At 45.1% G+C, this 21,575-nt stretch overlaps 1 protein-coding gene across 1 annotated transcript in view; it reads left to right on the forward strand.

The window, feature by feature from the left end:
• The window catches only part of erbb4b (erb-b2 receptor tyrosine kinase 4b), a 423,779-nt gene extending 405,815 nt beyond the window's left edge, over nt 1-17,964 (forward strand). Inside the window, exons 12-20 of the mRNA XM_084179659.1 lie at nt 2,893-3,048; nt 3,774-3,849; nt 3,998-4,144; nt 5,026-5,123; nt 5,351-5,521; nt 13,661-13,907; nt 14,083-14,217; nt 16,445-16,533; nt 16,791-17,964. Of these exons, the coding sequence (XP_084035785.1) occupies nt 2,893-3,048; nt 3,774-3,849; nt 3,998-4,144; nt 5,026-5,123; nt 5,351-5,521; nt 13,661-13,907; nt 14,083-14,217; nt 16,445-16,533; nt 16,791-17,468 (1,797 nt within the window). The 3' untranslated portion in view covers nt 17,469-17,964. The remainder of the gene's footprint in view (nt 1-2,892; nt 3,049-3,773; nt 3,850-3,997; nt 4,145-5,025; nt 5,124-5,350; nt 5,522-13,660; nt 13,908-14,082; nt 14,218-16,444; nt 16,534-16,790) is intronic.
• The last annotated feature ends 3,611 nt before the right edge of the window (nt 17,965-21,575 follow it).

Raw genomic sequence — 21,575 nt, forward strand, 5'->3', positions numbered from 1 at the left:
TGTGTTATGTGTTATGCTGTTCGTTGGTTGTGTTGTACTTACCAGTACCCAGTGTTCACGGGGTCCGACATGCCAGTCAACCTGCTATCGGCAGTGGGGTGGAGCATCGCAAGTTTAAGACCATACTTAGCCATTGTTCTCTCTCTCTTATGTCTGGTCTTAACAAGAGATGGTCACGGTTGTTTTATACGGGTATCCTTGATTTATTTGGCGTGGGCTACGGCCAAACAGTTGCCTGTGTTGAGTTTGGTTAAAAAACCGGGACATTTGTTCATTTATGATCTAGCCAGGTCATTACAATATGTATGTGTTAACCACATACCCCCACACACACTGAGAGAGTGATACACACACATACACACAGTCTTGTGTACCGGTTCCTGTTCTTTGTTCCCATCTACCGTGTCCACATCATTGAGCAGCCAATAAGATAAACCGACCAGGTGGGGGAAAACAAGCGTCTGCACGTCCTCCACCGCTCTGCTTGGTCCCTCACTTCCAATCCTAAACACTTCACTCCCCATCTCCATCCCCCCCCCCCACACACACACACACCCTCTCATTGTACTAGGTAATTAACATTCAAGCGTTGGCAAGCCATCCATTTTCCTTCCACTGCTTAATTGTCTGAAAATTGAGGAGATTACCGAGAGAGAGAGGGATTTATGTACAAATAAGATTCTGTCAGGACCCATCAGCACGACGCACGCACAATGCACAATGGCTGACTGCCACTGAACACACACACAATCACACACAGTTAGTCGGTGACACACACACACACACACACACAAACACTCACAGTTTGTCAGTCACAGCCACACACCTACTCCCCCGCACTTACACACTTACCTCTTTAACCCATCCTCCATCCTCTCATCCTCTCATCCTCCCATCCTCTCTTCCTCCTCCAAAGAACACACAGCGAGCCAAGCAGTGTCCATATTTTGGATGGTTTCTGTCTGTGTTAGAACAGATCCATTCCCTCTTCTTTCCCACCTCTGTGTTTAGCCTTCCAAATCACAGGTAATTGACTTTTAATGGACAATTAATGCTGAGCTATTCATCACACACTGAAGCCGACCAGTGTTAGAGAGAGAGATCGAGAGAGAGGGGGAGAGTAGAGGGGGAGAGAGAGAGAGAGAGAGAGAGAGAGAGAGAAGAGAGAGAGAGAGAGAGAGAGGGGGGGGGGGGGGGGAAGGGAGAGGGTCTGTAGTGGATCGACATCACAGAGGAACAGAGGAGAAACTCCCACTCTGACAGCATGCTTTCCTTTCAGATGGCTGGGATGACTTGGTTCAAAGAAGGTTAGGATACAGCAGGGATTATTGTGTGTGTATGCGTGCATACATACTTGCTTGCGTAAGTGCATCTATGCGTGTGTGCATGCGTGTGATCATGCCTGTTTGAACCAGAACATTGTATCATAGTAGACACATCCCCCTACATCACTTCATTTCAATTTGGCCTATGTAATGGAGAACATCAACACTAGTTTGACCCACTGTCTTTCTTTCCACTGCTCTTCCTTTTCCTCTCTCTCTCTCTCTCTCTCTCTCTCTCTCTCTCTCACTCTTTTTTCTTTTCTTTTTTCCCTCTCTCTCTTTCTCTCTATTTTCACACTGCTCTCCTTCCCTTTTTTCTGTTGTGAGAGAAAGTGGCAGTGGGAGAGAGGGAGAAAGAAAGAGAAAGAAAAGTGAAAGAGAGTGAAAAATAGAGGGGTGTGGGGGAGATGGGCAGTTCTGACAGGGTGTGTTTTCTTCTTTCTCCCGAGAGGGCCCAATGAGCCGGTGTGATGATAGCCTCCCATTGTAATCTCACTTCTTATACCACCTATCCTTCTCCTTCTTTCCTCCCCCCTCCTCCTCAGCCCCCATTCTATCCATTCCAACCTAAATCCAATTTGTTATGGTTTCATATAAGGCCTGTTCTCTGTTCTCTCGCTGCTTGGCCCCAACATGCTTTCTCTTATTCTGAGAACAACTTAAATAGGTGAATTTGCTTTTCTTATTCTTCAGAGGCTGGGGCAATCTTGTAGCGATATACAATGGGGGTCTATAGCTCTATAGCACAGGTGATATTTGTCCAGACACTGCTGTGACTTTGGCATTGAATACCCTTTTAATTGATATGCGGGTGCATGGTCTGTGTATTTTGCTCTGCCATCAGATGCAGGACCACTCTCACTTTGTGTGGGCTGCTCAAGTTCTTAAGTAGCTTTTTAGTTCTTCTCTACTTTGAACTTCAGTCTACAATACTTTTTTGGTTAACCACTGCAGCTCACATACAGCTTTATTATAACATTTTGCTTGGTGCAGGGACTCCTGACCTCAAGTTTTGGAAGGAAATCGAAGCGCTATTGTACATCAGTAGCAGTGTTGCCATGTATAGGGTCTCTTCTACACACTCCCTCCATACACACTTTAATCAATTACCTGTATTGTTCGCTCCTCCACAAAATCAATTTTGGGAGTTTATCACACAGATAGATGTTTTATCACCAGGAAACGTTCTCAGGGAAAGAAAGACTCTGTCGGGCATTATCACTGTAAACTATCTATTAATTAAAGTGTGGTGACTCAAGTTGTTCTTTTTTTAACTTTGCCGAGCCCCAATACATTGTTATGAAATGGATTCTCCTTCTGAAGAGTCAAATCAATTATGATAGTTAATTAAAGTGTTGCATAGCTGATGATATTGGTGATATAGTTTTGTGCCCAAAAGATATGTGATGTTGTAGTTCATGATGATGATGATGATTATGATGATGATACCAGCCATTAAGATGATGGTGATAATGATGAAGATGATGATGAGGATGATGATGATGACGACAATGATGACGATGTTTCTTCACTGTTCAGTAACAGTGTTTGTTGGTGTGTTTTGCAGGGTATGATGTATCTGGAAGAGAGGAGACTGGTGCACAGGGACCTGGCTGCCCGTAACGTGCTGGTCAAGTCCCCCAACCACATCAAGATCACTGACTTTGGTCTCGCTCGGCTGCTGGATGTCAATGAGAAGGAGTACAACGCTGACGGGGGCAAGGTAAACATGGCCGGGAATACTCACCATTACCAATAACTGGGGAGGTTAGCATGTCTGGTTTTCTGGAGGTTAAGCCTAGTTCTGGACTAAAAAGCTATTTCATGGAGACTCTAATGAGCATGGTTTTTAGTGTAGGACTTGCAGGTGTAGGATCTTAATTCGATTGCTGAGAATTTTCCTGCTGTAGCAAACTGGCTCAAATTAAGATCCTACATCTGTAATCGGCCCATGATGTCCAATTCTGACCATACATATTTCTTAATTATGTATTTTTCTCTTGTGACATTTCCAGTTTTTCCAATGCCAATGATCAATTTAGAGGAAGCGCAAACCGTTATACAGCTGTGTTCAGATCGAAATTAGTCTGAAAAGGGACTAAAGAAGCTAAATATTTGTTTACGTAATCCATTTGGCATCAACTTAACCTTCACTAAAACTGTTTGCATGCCATTTGATAATATCCTGTAAATATTATGTCAACAAGGCAGTTATAGTGGATATTTACCGTTCATTTATATTGGGCACAAAATAATCTGAAACACAACCAAAACAAACTGAAAATGCATCCAACAAGTTTGTAGAGTCACAAGTTTGATGTAGTCATTGCGGGCTAGGAATATGCGACCAAATACTGAACTTTTAACTACTTTATATTTTATACAGTAATTATTGCTCAAGGGTGTCAATCATTTCAGACCACACTGTATGTGTCTCCTTATCTAAAGATGCCAATCAAGTGGATGGCCTTGGAGTGTATCCACTACAGGAAGTTTACCCACCAGAGTGACGTCTGGAGCTACGGTAAGACTGGACACTCACATAATTTAATTAATCAATCAAGGTGTTTTAAAGCTGTCTTTTTTATACAGTAATGTGAGAGCTCTGGTGAAATCATAAGATTTTGTATCTATTATATTTGGCAAACCTTTAACTTTACACCTCTTCTCAGGGGTGACAATTTGGGAGTTGATGACGTTCGGGGGGAAGCCCTATGATGGCATCCCGACCCGTGACATCCCAGACCTGCTGGAGAAAGGAGAGCGTCTTCCCCAGCCTCCCATCTGCACCATAGATGTCTACATGGTCATGGTCAAATGTAAGCTACCCTGTATAACTTCTTCTTTCTCTTTCCCTCTCATCTCTCTTTCTCCATCTCTCTCTCTCCATCTCTCTCGCCCTCTCTCTCTCTCTCTCTCTCTCTCTCTCTCTCTCTCTCTCTCTCTCTCTCTCTCTCTCTCTCTCTCTCTCTCTCTCTCTCTCTCTCTCTCACTCTCTCTCTCTGTCTCACACACACACACACATTCCCACATGACCGCGCTGCTATGACCCCAGCAGTATAGGGTAGGGTCACAGATGGCACGATGCCCCCCTGTCCAGCACCCACCCTGTCCATGCAGACAGCACTACCCTGCTGTTTCCTGGCTGTACTCTGGCCCCTCTCTCACACACTGGGCCCAGGGTGTCACTGACTGACCAACAGCCTCTGTCACCTTCCTCAATGATCCTGTGCCCAATGCCCCTGTTGTACCCCCCCCCCCCTCATCAAACCAGACTGCCAGGACAGGATTAGGGGAGGTCACCGTGTCTCTCTCTCTCTCTCCCTCTCCTTTACTCTTTCAATCTGGTAGAGTAGCACAGAGCACACACAAGTGAATGCTTTGGTGCGGTATTGGTGGCGTGTCTGTGGAACTTGGCAGACTAACACACTAACATGGCTGCAGGTGATACAACAGTGTGTATTATATGGGACAAATCAAAGTGATGCACTGTCGTGAGAAAAGGACATTTGATAATCAGAAAATTATACTCTGCCTAAGTTTTTTTAAATCAACCATATAATAAAAATCTAAAACAAAAGTATGACAAGGTCTCTAACCCATATTCGTAAGCCCAGCTTAACCAGCACATTTGGACATCCTCCTTCAGTATACCTTATCCATGGCTCTACATCTAAAGCTCTCCATGTGTCTCTTCCAGGTTGGATGATAGATGCAGACAGCAGGCCCAAGTTCAAGGAGCTAGCTGCAGAGTTCTGTAGGATGGCCCGGGACCCCCAGCGTTACCTGGTCATCCAGGTGAGTTACCTTACCTTACCATACCTTACCTTCCCCTCTAACACCCTTCCTGATCCTGGGGAGTAGAGTGAATGACAAAACTCTGATGTGTGGATAGTATGTGTCGTCCTCTGGGATTCAAAGGCACATCTTGTTGATATAGGTTTTATTTGCAATCCAAAATAAATTACATTCTAAGTGTACAAGGAGTAATTGGTCTCTCCCTCTCTCTCTCCCTCCCCCTCCAGGGTGATGACCGTATGAAGCTGCCCAGCCCCAACGACAGTAAGTTCTTCCAGAGCCTGCTGGATGAGGAGGAGCTGGAGGATCTGATGGATGCTGAGGAATACCTGGTTCCTCATGCCTTTAATATCCCACCGCTAGCGTACACACCCAGGACACGTGTTGACTCCAACAGGGTAAGGCTCCACTCTCCTCTCCCCTCTTCTTCTCTCCTCTCCCCTCTTCTTCTCTTCTGCTCTCCTCTCCTCCTCTTTACTCCTCTCCTTTCTATGCCTCTCCTCTCATCCTTCTCTCTCCTCTCCTCCTCCTCTCTTCTGTTATCTTTGCTGACCTACCCACGCATCAACTCCAACAGGGTGAATCCTTGGATACAGAATGCCCTTCTCAGAGGACATTCTATTCTATTTTATTATATTACATTTTATTATATTCTATCTTATTTTATTGTATTGTATTCCATTCTATCCTATTATTTTCTGTTCTATTCTACTCTATTCAACATGCTAGTATTTTCCCTAACCTCTTCTTTCCCTAGAAGCCTGGCTACAAAGTGTTCTCTGATATTTAAATACCAGTCTTATTCAACCATAGACAAAGGGCACGCTGAGCTACTCAGTTTGAAATTATTTGAACTTTTCACAGAACTCTATCATTTAGCCCGGATCCCCTTCATGATAAACTCCCCTTAAATTATACCTTAAAAGCATTTCTTCTGATTTATGTCTGTTTCAGTACATTTTGTTTGACTGGTTGATTTCCCATGTGGGTTTGACTCATCTGTTGCACTGAAATTCACTTCTCAGGTTGTAACTGCAGTGTAAATTATCACAACATACAGTACATACACAGACAGATATATCCTCTAGGGCTACTTAAAACCAAGAGCTGCAGTATTTAGTGTGTTGATATGGGGGATGAGGACGAAAAGATGAGGAAGGAGGAGGTGATGTGAGGTGTTGTCAGAGGAGGAGTGACAGAGGAGAAGTAGTTATAGGGTGAAGGCTGGAGTATGTTCTCGTGAGAGGAGGAAGAGAGGAGGAAGAAGGGAAGATTAGAGGAGGTGATGGGAGAAGGAAGAGAGGAGGAAGAGAGGAAGATTAGAGGAGGTGATGGGAGAAGGAAGAGAGGAGGAAGAGCCATACGGACAAATAATATGTACATGTATTTACTTATATGTAAATTACAGATATCTATATACAATGCATTCGTAAAGTATTCAGACCCCTTCCCTTTTCCCACATTTTGTTATGTTACAACCTTATTCTAAAATGGATTAAATAAAAAACTCCTCATCAATCTACACACAATACCCCATAATGAAGAAGCGAAAACAGGTTTCTAGCATTTTTCTTTACAAATGTATTAAAAATTAAAAACTGAAATACCTTATTTAAATAAGTATTCAGACCCTTTGCTATGAGACTCGCAAATTGAGCTCAGGTGCATCCTGTTTTCATTGATCATCCTTGAGATGTTTCTACAACTTGATTGGAGTCCACCTGTGGTAATTTCAATTGATTGGACATGATTTGGAAAGGCACACACCTGTCTATATAAGGTCCCACAGTTGACAGTGCATGTCAGAGAAAAACCAAGCCATGAGGTCGAAGCAATTCTCCGTAGCGCTCCGAGACATGATTGTGTCGAGGCAAAGATCTGGGGAAGGGTACCCAAACATTTATGCAGCATTGAAGGTCCCCAAGAACACAGTGGCCTCCATCATTCTTAAATGGAAGAAGTTTGGAACCACCAAGACTCGTCCTAGAGCTGAGCAAACTGAGCAATCAAGGGAGAAGGGCCTTGGTCAGGGAGGTGACCAAGAACCTGATGGCCACTCTGACAGAGCTCCAGAGTTCCTCTGTGGAGATGGGAGAACCTTCCAGAAGGACAACCATCTCTGCAGCACTCCACCAATCAGGCCTTTACGGTAGAGTGGCCAGACGGAAGCCACTCCTCAGTAAAAGGCACATGACAGCCCGCTTGGAGTTTGCCAAAAGGCACCTTAAATGACACTCAGACCATGAGAAACAAGATTATCTGGTCTGATGAAACGAAGATTGAACTCTTTGGCCTGAATGCCAAGCGTCACATTTGGAGGAAACCAGGCACCATCCCTACGGTGAAACATGGTGGTGGCAGCATCATGCTGTGGGGATGTTTTTCATCGGCAGGGACTGGGAGACTAGTCAGGATCGAGGGAAAGGTGAACGGACCAAAGTACAGAGAGATCCTTGATGAAAACATGCTCCAGAGTGCTCAGGACCTCAGACAGGACAACGACCCTAAGCACACAGCCAAGACAATGCAGGAGTTGCTTCGGCACAAGTCTTCCAGACGAGCTAAACCACTTCTATGCTCACTTCGAGGCAAGCAACACTGAAGCATGCATGAGATCACCAGCTGTTCCGGATGACTATGTGATCACGCTCTCCATAGCCGATGTGAGTAAGACTTTTAAGCAGGTCAACATTCACAAGGCCGCAGGGCCAGACGGTTTACCAGGACGTGTACTCCGAGCATGTGCTGACCAACTGGCAAGTGTCTTCACTGACATTTTCAACATGTCCCTGACTGAGTCTGTAATACCAACATGTTTCAAGCAGACCACCATAGTCCCTGTGCCCAAGGACACTTAGATAGCCTACCTAAATGACTACTGACCCGTAGCACTGACTTCTGTAGCCATGAAGTGCTTTGAAATGCTGGTCATGGCTCACATCAACACCATTATCCCAGAAACCCCAGACCCACTCCAATTTGCATACCGCCCCAACAGATCCACAGATGATGCAATCTCTATTGCACTCCACACTGCCCTTTCCCACCTGGACAAGAGGAACACCTACGTGAGAATGCTATTAATTGACTACAGCTCAGAATTCAACACCATAGTGCCCTCAAAGCTCATCACTAAGCTAAGGATCCTGGGACTAAACACCTCCCTCTGCAACTGGATCCTGGACTTCCTGACGGGCCGCCCCCCAGGTGGTAAGGGTAGGTAACAACACATCTGCCACACTGATCCTCAACACGGGGGCCCCTCAGGGGTGCGTGCTCAGTCCCCTCCTGTACTCCCTGTTCACCCATGACTGCATGGCCAGGCACAACTCCAACACCATCATTAAGTTTGCCAACGACACAACAGTGGTAGGCCTGATCACCGACAACGATGAGACAGCCTATAGGGAGGAGGTCAGAGACCTGGCAGTGTGGTGCCAGGATAACAACCTCTTCCTCAACGTGACCAAGACAAAGGAGATGATTGTGGACTACAGGGGAAAAAAAGAGGACTGAGCACGCCCCCATTCTCATTGAAGGGGCTGTAGTGGAACAGGTTGAGAGCTTCAAGTTCCTTGGTGTCCACATCACCAACGAACTATCATGGTCCAAACACACCAAGACAGTTGTGAAGAGGGCACGACAAAGCCTATTCCCCCTCAGGAGACTGAAAAGATTTGGCATGGGTCGTCAGATCCTCAAAAAATTCTACAGCTGCACCATCGAGAGCATCCTGACTGGTTGCATCACCGCCTGGTATGGCAACTGCTTGGCCTCCGACCGCAAGGCACTACAGAGGGTAGTGCGTACGGCCCAGTACATCACTGGGGCCAAGCTTCCTGCCATCCAGGACCTCTATACCAGGTGGTGTCAGAGGAAGGCCCTCAAAATTGTCAAAGACTCCAGCCACCCTAGTCATAGACTGTTCTCTCTGCTACTGCACGGCAAGCGGTACCGGAGTGCCAAGTCTAGGTCCAAAAGACTTCTCAACAGCTTCTACCCCCAAGCCATAAGACTCCTGAACAGCTAATCATGGCTACCCAGACTATTTGCACTGCCCCCCCACCCCCACCCCCCACCCCCACCCCATCTTTTTACGCTGCTGCTACTCTGTTAATTATTTATGCATAGTCACTTTAACTCTACCCACATGTACATATTACTTGAACTACCTCAACTAGCCGGTGCCCCTGCACATTGACTCTGCACCGGTACCCCCCTGTATATATAGCCTCCCTACTGTTATTTTATTTTACTTCTGCTCTTTTTTTCTCAACACTTTTTTGTTGTTGTTTTATTTTACTTTTTTTATTAAAAATAAATGCACTGTTGGTTAAGGACTGTAAGTAAGCATTTCACTGTAATGTCTGCACCTGTTGTATTCGGCGCATGTGGCCAATAAAATTTGATTTGATTTATTTGATTTGAAGTCTCTGAATATCCTTGAGTGGCCCAGCCAGAGCCCGGACTTCAACCCGATCGAACGTCCCATTGAGAGACCTGAAAATAGCTGTGCAGCGACGCTCCACATCCAACCTGACAGAGCTTGAGAGGATCTGCAGAGAAGAATGGGAGAAACTCCCCAAATACAGTAACATTTTAGTCATTTAGCAGACGCTCTTATCCAGAGCGACTTACAGTTATTGAGTGCATACATTTTTTTTTTTCATACTGGCCCCCCGTGGGAATCGAACCCTCAACCCTGGCGTTGCAACCACCATTATCTACCAACTGAGCTACATCCCTGCCTGCCATTCCCTCCCCTACCCTGGACGACTCTGGGCCAATTGTGCGCCGCCCCATGGGTGTGCCAAGCTTGTAACGACATACCTAAGAAGACTCGAGGCTGTAATCGCTGCCAAAGGTGCTTCAACAAGGTACTGAGTAAAGGGTCTGAATACTTATGTAAATGTCATATTTCAGTTTTCTATTTTTAATAAATTTGCTAAAATTTCAAAAAAACTGTTTTTGCTTTGTATATATGGGGTATTGTGTGTACATTGATGAGGGGGAAAAAAACAATTGAATCAATTTTAGAATAAGGCTGTAACGTAACAAAATGTGGAAAAGTCAAGGGGTCTGAATACTTTCCGAATGCACTGTATATATATTTTTAGGCTTATATGTACATATACAGTGGGGAGAACAAGTATTTGATACACTGCCGATTTTGCAGGTTTTCCTACTTACAAAGCATGTAGAGGTCTGTAATTTTTTTCATAGGTACACTTCAACTGTAAGAGACGAAATTTAAAAAAAAAAATCAGAAAATCACATTGTATGATTTTTAAGTAATTAATTTGCATTTTATTGCATGACATAAGTATTTGATACATCAGAAAAGCAGAACTTAATATTTGGTACAGAAACATTTGTTTGCAATTACAGAGATCATACATTTCCTGTAGGTCTTGACCAGGTTTGCACACACTGCAGCAGGGATTTTGGCCCACTCCTCCATACAGACCTTCTCCAGATCCTTCAGGTTTCGGGGCTGTCGCTGGTCAATACGGACTTTCAGCTCCCTCCAAAGATTTTCTATTGGGTTCAGGTCTGGAGACTGGCTAGGCCACTCCAGGACCTTCTTACGGTGCCACTCCTTAGTTGCCCTGGCCGTGTGTTTTGGGTCATTGTCATGCTGGAATACCCATCCACGACCCATTTTCAATGCCCTGGCTGAGGGAAGGAGGTTCTCACCCAAGATTTGACGGTACATGGCCCCGTCCATCGTCCCTTTGATGCGGTGAAGTTGTCCTGTCCCCTTAGCAGAAAAACACCCCCAAAGCATAATGTTATTATTTCCACCTCCATGTTTGACGGTGGGGATGGTGTTCTTGGGGTCATAGGCAGCATTCCTCCTCCTCCAAACACGGCGAGTTGAGTTGATGCCAAAGAGCTCGATTTTGGTCTCATCTGACCACAACACTTTCACCTAGTTCTCCTCTGAATCATTCAGATGTTCATTGGCAAACTTCAGACGGGCATGTATATGTGCTTTCTTGAGCAGGGGGACCTTGCGGGCGCTGCAGGATTTCAGTCCTTCACGGCGTAGTGTTTTACCAATTGTTTTCTTGGTGACTATGGTCCCAGCTGCCTTGAGATCATTGACAAGATTCTCCCGCGTAGTTCTGGGCTGATTCCTCACCATTCTCATGATCATTGCAACTCCACGAGGTGAGATCTTGCATGGAGCCCCAGGCCGAGGGAGATTGACAGTTCTTTTGTGTTTCTTCCATTTGCGAATAATCGCACCAACTGTTGTCACCTTCTCACCAAGCTGCTTGGCGATGGTCTTGTAGCCCATTCCAGCCTTGTGTAGGTCTACAATCTTGTCCCTGACATCCTTGGAGAGCTCTTTGGTATTGGCCATGGTGGAGAGTTTGGAATCTGATTGATTGATTGCTTCTGTGGACAGGTGTCTTTTATACAGGTAACAAACTGAGATTAGGAGCACTCCCTTTAAGAGTGTGCTCCTAATCTCAGCTCGTTACCTGTATGAAAGACACCTGGGAGCCAGAAATCTTTCTGATTGAGAGGGAGTCAAATACTTATTTCACTCATTAAAATGCAAATCAATTCATAACATTTTTGACATGCGTTTTTCTGGATTATTTTGTTGTTATTCTGTCTCTCATTGTTCAAATAAACCTACCATTAAAATTATAGACTGATCATTTCTTTGTCAGTGGGCAAACGTACAAAATCAGCAGGGGATCAAATACTTTTTTCCTTCACTGTATATGTTTATATTTAAATATATGGTGTGGAAATACATTTTGACAGCATGCTGTGGTAGCTAGTAAAATATATTCCAAAATATATTTCATAAAATGTTGATATATGTAGACATGTATTTTAATGAATTGAAAATGTCGCTTTTGACCTTACAAAAATTTGATGCATAAAACGACAAAGTTCAGCACTAAATCATAATAGCATGCTGTGGTATACTTTGAAAAGTTTGAATGAAAGACTCATGAGTGCTTTCAATAATCTAAATTTTTTGCTCAAAAAACTTGGTCCATTTGTCACGACATCCGCTGAAGTTGGTGCCTCTCCTTGTGCAGGCGGCTATCGGTGGTCGTCGTCACCGGCTTTCTAGCTGCCACCGATCTACGTTACTGTTTTCCACTTTAATTTTCAAAACAATTCTTACCTTGGTCAGTCACACTGCACATTGGTGGCAAGCTAAAGAAGGAGCTAGCTAGCTAGGTAGCTAGCTAGCTATGTTAACAATCTTGATTAAATCTCTTGCTTGCAGCTGAATAAATTATCTTACTCTGTCACCCACCAGGTTAAAAACATATTTTAAATCAATGTTACAAATGTATAATCAAAGAAAATGCCATTATCCACGAGAAAGCTTTTTGGTGGTGACAGCTGCTCTTTTCTTTCTTCTGAAGAAAACTCAAAATTGTAAGGGCTGCTCTGTCAGTTGGAGGCCTGGCTGGGGCTGGGGCTGGGGCTCGGGAACATTTCAAATTAATAATAATAATATGCCATTTAGCAGACGCTTTTATCCAAAGCGACTTACAGTCATGCGTGCATACATTTTTTTTTGTGTATGTGTGGTTCCGGGGATCGAACCCACTACCTTGGCGTTACAAGCGCCGTGCTCAACCAGCTGAGCTACAAATTGTGATTGATAGCTCGGTAAAATATATTTTAAAATATATTTACATACAGTATATGTTCTATGTTGAAGTGTCTTTTCGAAATAATCACCTCATTTATTTTTACTATGCTTCATAAGTGGCAGGTAGGCTATACCTCAGTAGCAGCAGAATGTATTTTCAACTACAACTCAAATATGATCCAACTTTTCCACGCAAAACACCACTTTGGGAACCTAATGCTAAGGTACAGAGGTCAATAGAGATTCAACATTATCTTTGGGGTAGAGAAAGTTGTGACTTGCGAGGTGTGGGTATGTATTTTACACATATATTTTACAAATATATCTACATATATTTTAGTTATTTCGATATTTGATAAATACATTTTCCCAATATATTTAAATATATTTCTATTTTATTGAAATATATTCCAATAAATGATTTTTCTGTATGGGGGAAGAGAGTTCAGAGAGGAGAAGTGATTGTGATAAAGTAGCTATAAGGTGGAGGGTACACAGCGTGAGAGAGAGTCTGCCCTCCTCAGTGAGTCTGCCCTCCTCACCGCTGAGACTGAGAGATCAGGAGGGGAAGGAGGGTGATGAAGGAGGGTAGAGACCACTCACCCACAGGAGGGGAGAGGATGTGGGGAGATTGGAGGAAGATGGGGGAGGAGAGAGGGACGAGAAAGTTCACGGAGGGGACTCTCTTCTCCCTTGAACCAAAACTCTAGAACACTCCCTTGAACCAAGCACCAGCACACAGGAGTATGTATTAAACCTATTTGTCCCCATGTGTCTCTCTCTACAAAACCAGTTTGTGTACCAGGACCCTGGCATTACCTATACCACAGCACTATATACTGTATATTAAAACCTATCTCTTCTGTCTCCTCTCTCACTCTCCTTGTGTCTCTCTCTACAGAACCAGTTTTTTTACCAAGACCCAAGTTTCGGCATGGAGGACATGTTGGGTACCATGGGGACCATCCCACGGGTGCTGTCCCTGTCTGTAGTCCCAGGGTGCAGGCCCCCAGGGGACCAGTCTGCAGGGGGGCAGGGCGGCAGCGGCCAGGAGGACCAACGCTTCGAGGACCAGCGCTGTAACGGCACCCTGAGGAAGCAGGCCTCACCCCGGCCCGCAGGACCTCCAGGACAAGGCGGAGCCCCAGGTGATGCCTCTTTTAGCAGTTATTTTAACTTCCTTGATTCTTCATATATTTTGTCTATATTTTGTCTTGTTTGTTTGTTTGTTTGTTTGTGTTATTTTGCCTACGCAGATCGTTGCGTTGTGATTCCTCTGTAATGAAAAGCACTATAGAAATTAATTGTATTATTATTATTTAGCCTCAGGTCCAGGGGAGGACAGCAGTGGACAGCGCTACAGTGCAGACCCAACCATCATGCTGGGGGAGAGAGGAGCTAGAGGAGACACAGACCAGGATGGATACATGACCGCCATGAGGGAGAAGGCCTCCTCAGGTACAACATGTCTTCACTATTCAGTGTTTTCCTCAGGTAATGTCATGTACAACAGGAAGCACTTCTTAACTGTTTATGATGTCTTGTCTGCTTTGAAAAAGCTTTTATCCATAGCAACACACTTTGGTTTTTGTTGGATTTTAAAAAATGTTTTGCTTCTTGTTCGGGAACTTGCATTAACTGTTCCTGTTAGACAGAAGATAAAAAGTTCAGAAATTCAAACCCCTCTTCTGATCCTTTCAAATGAGCCTTATCTGTTACCAGAGGTAAGATGGCGCGACGGAAATTGCGGCCTCGCGACTATCTCTTAAGAAACTTTGCGGTATTTTTTTTTTTTTATGTATTTTTTAAAACATTATTAGCCCAGGAAATGTTTTGTTTCATTACATACAGCCGGGAAGAACTATTGGATATCAGAGTGGCAGTAACTCACCAGAACTACCAGCATTACGACCAGGAATACGACTTCCCCGAAGCAGATCCTTTGTTTGCGCTCCCCAGGGCAATTAAACTGATTCAAGAGGCCGACCCAAAACATCGCTGGCAGAGGAGTCTTTGGATAACAAAGATGACGAGCTCAGGGCAAGAGTTTCTTTCCAGAGAGACATCAGGGCCTGTAACATACTTTGTTTCACGGAAACACGGCTCTCTCTGGATATTCTGTCGAAATCGGTCCAGCTGGGTTCTCAGTTCATCGCGCAGACAGGAATAAATATCTCTCCGGAAGCAGAAGGGCGGAGGTGTGTGTTTCATGATTAACGACTCATGGTGTAATTGTAGTAACATACAGGAACTCAAGTCCTTTTGTTCACCCGACCTAGAATAACTCACAATCAAATGCCGACCTTATTATCTCCAAAGATAATTTTCCTCGGTTATAGCCACGGCCGTTTATATCCCCCCTCAAGCCGATACCACGACGGCCCTCAAAGAACTTCACTGGACTTTATGCAGACTGGAAACCACATATCCTGAGGCTGCATTTATTGTAGCTGGGGTTTTTTAACAAAGCAAATTTGAGGACTAGGCTGCCGAAGTTCTACCAACATGTCGACTGTTGTACTCACGCTGCTAAAACACTCGACCACTGCTATTCAAACTTCCGGGATGCTTACAGGGCCCTCCCCCGCCCTCCTTTCGGCAAATCTGACCACGACTCCATTTTGCTCCTCCCTTCCTATAGGCAGAAACTCAAACAGGAAGTACCCATGCTAAGGAATATTCAACGCTGGTCTGACCAATCGGAATCCACACTTCAGGATTGTTTTGATCACGCGGACTGGGATATGTTCCGGGTCGCTTGCGAAAATAATTTAGACGAATACACTGATACAGTGATTGAGTTTATCAGGAAGTGTATAGGAGATGTCGTACCCTCTGTGACTATTAAAACCTACCCTGACCAGAAACCATGGATAGATGGCAGCATTCGCGCGAAACTGAAAGCGCGAAGTACCGAACTTAACCATGGCAAGGTGACTGGGAATATGGCAGAATACAAACTGTGTAGTTATTCACTCCGCAAGGCAATCAAACAGGCAAAACGTCAGTATAGAGATTAAGTGGAGTCGCAATTAAACGGCTCAGACATGAGATGTATGTGGCAGGGTCTACAGACAATCACGGACTATACAGGGAAAACCAGCCACGTCGCCGACACCGACGTCTTGCTTCCGGACAAGCTAAACACCTTCTTCGCCCGCTTTGAGGATAACACAGTGCCAAAACTTCAATTTGCTTACCGGCCCAATAGATCCACAGACGATGCAATCGCCATCACTCTGCACACTGCCCTATCCCATCTGGACAAGAGGAATACCTATGTAAGAATGCTGTTCATTAACTATAGCTCAGCATTCAACACCATAGTACCCTCTGATGTTGGAACCCAGGTTTCATCATCTCCTCCTCTTCCAGACCCTTTGATCCAGAGAGCTGTAAAGACGAAGGCCTAGAGCACAACCCATCACACACACGTGCACACGTGCACACTCACACATGCACACATGTAAATGCACACACACACACACACGTAAATACACACACACAATATCGTACACACACACATTCACACTCATAGAGGCATGTCAGAGGCTAAGGGGCAGACTAGTGATCAGTAAGATCAAAATATACCAAACCTTCTGTTCATCCTGTGAAAGCCTCTAACCTCTCTCTCTCTTCCTTCCTTCCTCTCTCTCTCTCCCCTGTCTCTCCCCCTCTATAACAGACTATCTCAACCCAGTGGAGGAGAACCCGTTCGTGACGCGCCGGAGGAATGGAGACACCCTGACCCTGGACAGCTGTAACCCCTACCAGGTAGACTTTTTTATGACTATTTGGACTATTATTTATTGACTATTTGCTCCTAAATTTGTATACAGTTTTTTTTACTGTTGTTGACATTGCCCCCTTTTTCCTACTTTGATGTGTTGAGTGTAGTGACCTCATGTTATTCCTTAGGAGCCGTTGTCTTATGATATCTACTACCCAAACACATGGAATTGTTTTAAGATAGTAATAACATGGACTATCTAGCTATTTGAATGCACTTTAACTAAACTTTGACTTGTCAGGTGGCCCCCATAGGCCCCCAGCTGGCCGGCTCCGGCCCCAGAGAGGATGACGAATACGTCAACGAGCCCCTCTACCTCAACACCTTCCACAACCCCGGAGGACCAGGGCCAGGAGAGGGAGACTACACCGACTACACCCTGAAAAATAACGGAGTCCCTGGGGGACACAACCCTACCCTCGCCACTCTTGCCAGCCAACCAGGCGCCACTGGCCTCACTGCTGGCCAATCAGGCACCACCCAGGCAGGGAACCCCGCACACAGCGTCCAGGCAGCCAACGCCCACACTGTCTCCGCACAACCGGGATACGCTGTACCTCCGGGGCTCGGCGCAGCCGGCCCTCACCCAGGGCACATCCTGCACCCAGGTCACCCCTCCCACCCCGGGTACACCCTCCACCCTGGTCTCACAGGCACCATCATGGTGGACAAGAAGACCAGACAAGACAAGAACAAGACATTTGACAATCAAGAGTACTGGCAGCATAGCCTCCCTCCCAAGGCCACCCTCCACAACCCCGAGTACCTGCAGGACTGCAGCACACGCTTCTTCTACCGGCAGAACGGACGTATCCGGCCTGCCGTGGCTGAGAACCAGGAGTATTTGACAGAGTTTGCCCTGAAACCCGGGACTGTGCTACCGCCCCCGCCCTATAGACAGAGGAACACTGTAGTGTAACGTGGAGTAGTGAAGAGGAGGAGAGGAGGACTGGGTGAGAAGAGGAGGAAGACAAGGGGAGGAGAAGGAGCGAGGGGGATGGAAGGAGGAAGAAGGGCAGGATGGGGGAGGATTGGAGGAGGAGAGAGGAGTGAGGATGGGAAGGAAAAGGAGTAGACAGTCCCTCTCTCACTCAGTCACGCAGTATTTACATATCAACGTATCAACCTTGGTTCCCTTCACCAGCACTGGACTGACACATCTCTGTCTGTCTGATTACAGTAACATTACACAGAAATATCACAGTAATATTATTGTAATATTCATACTGCTGAGAGCCTCCTACCACCCATGAACCCAGGACTGATGTGCACCTCTCTGTCTGTATCTATCTCCTTTACACTGAATTACAGTAACATAACAGTAATATTACAGTAATATACATACTGCTGAACCCAAGACTAGTGTGCACATTGCCAGCCTCCCCATCCACTCAGCCCCTCTTAGCCAACCTTAACTCCTCCTCTATCAGACCCACTACTCTCCCTCAGCCCCACCCCTTCAGTGTTGATCACACAAACAGGCACCACCCACTCCTGGGAAACAGTGGACCTCTCTCTCATGTGACTTTGTCCTCTTCCTGACTTTATACTCCTTTAGACTCCAACAGCTTCACCAACAACATCAACAACAACTATAACAACAACAACAAAAACAACAACAACAACAACAACAGCAGAACGCTAAAGGAACAGTGACATGTAATGACTACTGACAGACAATAACACCCTCCCCCCAGAAAAATGCTCTACGAGACTCTATTGTAGCCAAGAACAAGTAACTCGAAGCACTTACAGTATATTGTTTGCTCATTATCTTACCTCTACTCTTTTATTAATAAGAAACATACAGTAATTCACAGTCGATACACAACACTACACTTGGAGCAACACATTTTCCAACTGGGGTAATTTGTAGCAATCTACCAACCACACATACAATAATATCATGAGCGCCGTTGGTGTGCAGTATATCAGGTTCATATAAGAGAACACGCATACATCTCTGTTTACACTGCTGTTCCGTGACTGTCTGCCAAGCCCCAGCCATGCCATACATCTGTCACATAATGTGTAGGATGAATTAATGTCAGCTGACTGGCTGACTGACTGGCTGACTGGCTGGATGACTGGACTGACTGGCTGACTGGCTGACTGGCTGGATGACTGGCTGACTGGCTGGATGACTGGACTGACTGGCTGACTGACTGGCTGGGTGACTGGCTGACTGGCTGGATGACTGGACTGACTGGCTGGATGACTGGACTGACTGGCTGGATGACTGGCTGACTGACTGGCTGGATGACTGACTGGCTGGCTGGATGACTGGCTGACTGGCTGGATGACTGGACTGTCTGACTGGCTGACTGGCTGACTGGCTGGATGACTGGACTGACTGACTGGCTGACTGGCTGGAAGACTGGACTGACTGGTTGGATGACTGGACTGACTGACTGGCTGACTGGCTGGATGACTGGACTGACTGGCTGGTTTACATGGTTTAAACCCCTCTGAATATGTAATGCGATTCATACATGTATTATACAGCACAGCTCATATCCACTATAACAAGTTCATTTGTATCTCGCAAAGAAGGAAGATGTGCTCCCAACCTTGACACATCAATAACCCTGTTCTAATTCAATATATGTACATGCGCGATATAGTCACAAACGCAAACACACACACACACACACACACATACACACACGCACAAACACATACACACACAGAGATAATGTTAGCGTCGTGTGCATTACGTTTTGGACCAGGAGCTCCATTGACCTTGGGTTTCTTAGCAGTGGAGATAACACCAGCCAAGGCAGTGGAGATAACACCAGCCAAGGCAGTGCAGCGGGATGAAAAGACAATGTCACAGCGTTATACTGTATGCATGTAAAGCTGGAACGGCCTACGTTGAACACAGTGAAATACATCAGGCAGAAAGTGCCACAGCCCAGGATTTAAGAGGGAATAGGCTTATCTGTAAGGAGAGGATCTCAACCACCCAGCCATGGTGTTATAACTTCTAACCCACATGACTTCTGAGGCAGACAAATCCGGATCTGGATCGATGCTGTCATAGAATATAGATCGGAAACTGCTGTATGTTGCAATATATTTTAACTGACAAACCCTGGCAGAGTCTGTCTGTTTGTTCCCCTATCAGAGCTGGTTACAAAGACCTCAGGAGACAGGACTGATGAGGGGATGGGGACTGATTTCTGAACTGAACTGGATAGATAGACAGACAGTTGGAGGAGAAAGAGAAATAGATGGCAGGGTCATGTTCATTTGACACCAAATGGAAGACAACGGACTGAAACAGGGAGGGACTACCTGGACATTGCAAAACGTTTTGTTATGGTGTGAACACGACCACGTGTGTGGAGGACTGGAGAATTGTGGGGCCTGGATAGGTGGCAGGCGGCAGACACCAGTCTGTCTGGGATAGGAGAGGCCTGAAACTTGGTCTGGTCTTGGGTCTGGTCCTGGGCATTAAGGGGGATAACTAAGCCCCGAAGTGGTGGACACAGCCATGGAGGAGAGTCATTGTGAGTGCTGGTCAAACAGGAGAGGAGAAGCCTGAGAACCTGATCTGGTCTTGGGTCAGCCATGGCCAGTGAAGATTGAACAAGGCATGGAAATACACAGGAAATAAACATATTACACGTCAAGCAGACTGTCATCATTGGTGGATATGTTCTGTGGAATAATATATTCATTTTGGGGGGAAATTGTGGATGGATGGCATCAGATTTGGACAGTTGAAATACTATAATTATATTATGTCATGCCATGAAGAATAGTATTACAACTAAAATAAGACTGTCTGAACATCAAACTGGCCCCTAAAACCAATACTTTTGCTCCACCCCCAAATTTCTATCTCTCCTTCGACGTACAGTACAGGGGCATCCCTCTCCAACAATTTGCACTCAAGATGGAAAATGAAACTGTGCCAAAACATTTGGAGAGATTTCCTTCGTCCACAATGACATTTTCATTAAGAAAACGCAGGAGCTACAGCGATCGAGGACATTGAACACTATTCTATTCATGTTTGACCATAATGTTGAGACAGTACAGGTAGACTGACAACATATCTATGGAAGGCCAGATCCATGTGTCTCATAGAATACTGCCAGATTATTTTTGTTTTCGCTGCTAGTATAGGTGGAACGCTGTCAACACTAAATACATATTTAGATTTGGGCCTTTTTGAGTTTTGTTAATTTGATAGCACTTATTAACCATTCTGGCACAGCCAAACCTCTCTCTTCATTGTTTCCCCAGCCAGAAGGACATCCGGTTCTCAATCCGTTCATTTTAATTATGTTTTATCTATGGCATTACAGCTATAGAAAAGGCAGGCAGCCTACCCAATTTCACTGTTATTCTTCTGTGCATTGTGGCTTCAGTTTGTAATTTCTCTGTGCGTTTGCATAATGAAGGACGATCCAGAGATGGAGCACTTTAATGAAGACTAGCAGAAGTGAACGACGGTAGTGATGGTAGAAGAGAGCAAGGCTAGTAGTAACGGTCTAGAAACACTGACAGGAGAACTAGAAGCTTCTCCACTCCAATGAAAATACAATGAAATGTCAGGGAGTTTTTGGAGAGGCATTGTGTGTTTTTTGTTTTTTTGTTTAGCCAAACACAAATGTTCCCTGGATGGTGTGTTTATCTCCAGTTCTCCTCCTTTATGAAAAATAATGACTTGCCAATTAAGATCAATCTGAAGCACTTCAGAGCTTAGTGATAGGCTAGCTAGCAGACAAAGCTACAATGGCAGAATCATGAAAGTGGTCCTTGTAGACAAAGCTACTTTCGGAGCATCGCTACAGAGCTTATAGTCCTAGTAGACAAAGCTACATTGGTAAAGTCGCTACAGAGCTTATAGACCTAGCGGAAAAAAGCTACATTGGTAAAGTTGCTTACAGAGCTTATAGTCCTTGTGGGCAAAGCTACATAGGAAGAACCATGTGAGGATATTAGGCCTGTTTAGATGGCTAAGGCTTCTCTTCGGCAGCTCTACCTGAGGTTAACACTGTGTGTGTAATCACTA

Source organism: Coregonus lavaretus (genome assembly GCF_964263955.1).
Source record: "Coregonus lavaretus genome assembly, chromosome: 16".
Lineage (NCBI taxonomy): Eukaryota > Metazoa > Chordata > Actinopteri > Salmoniformes > Salmonidae > Coregonus > Coregonus lavaretus.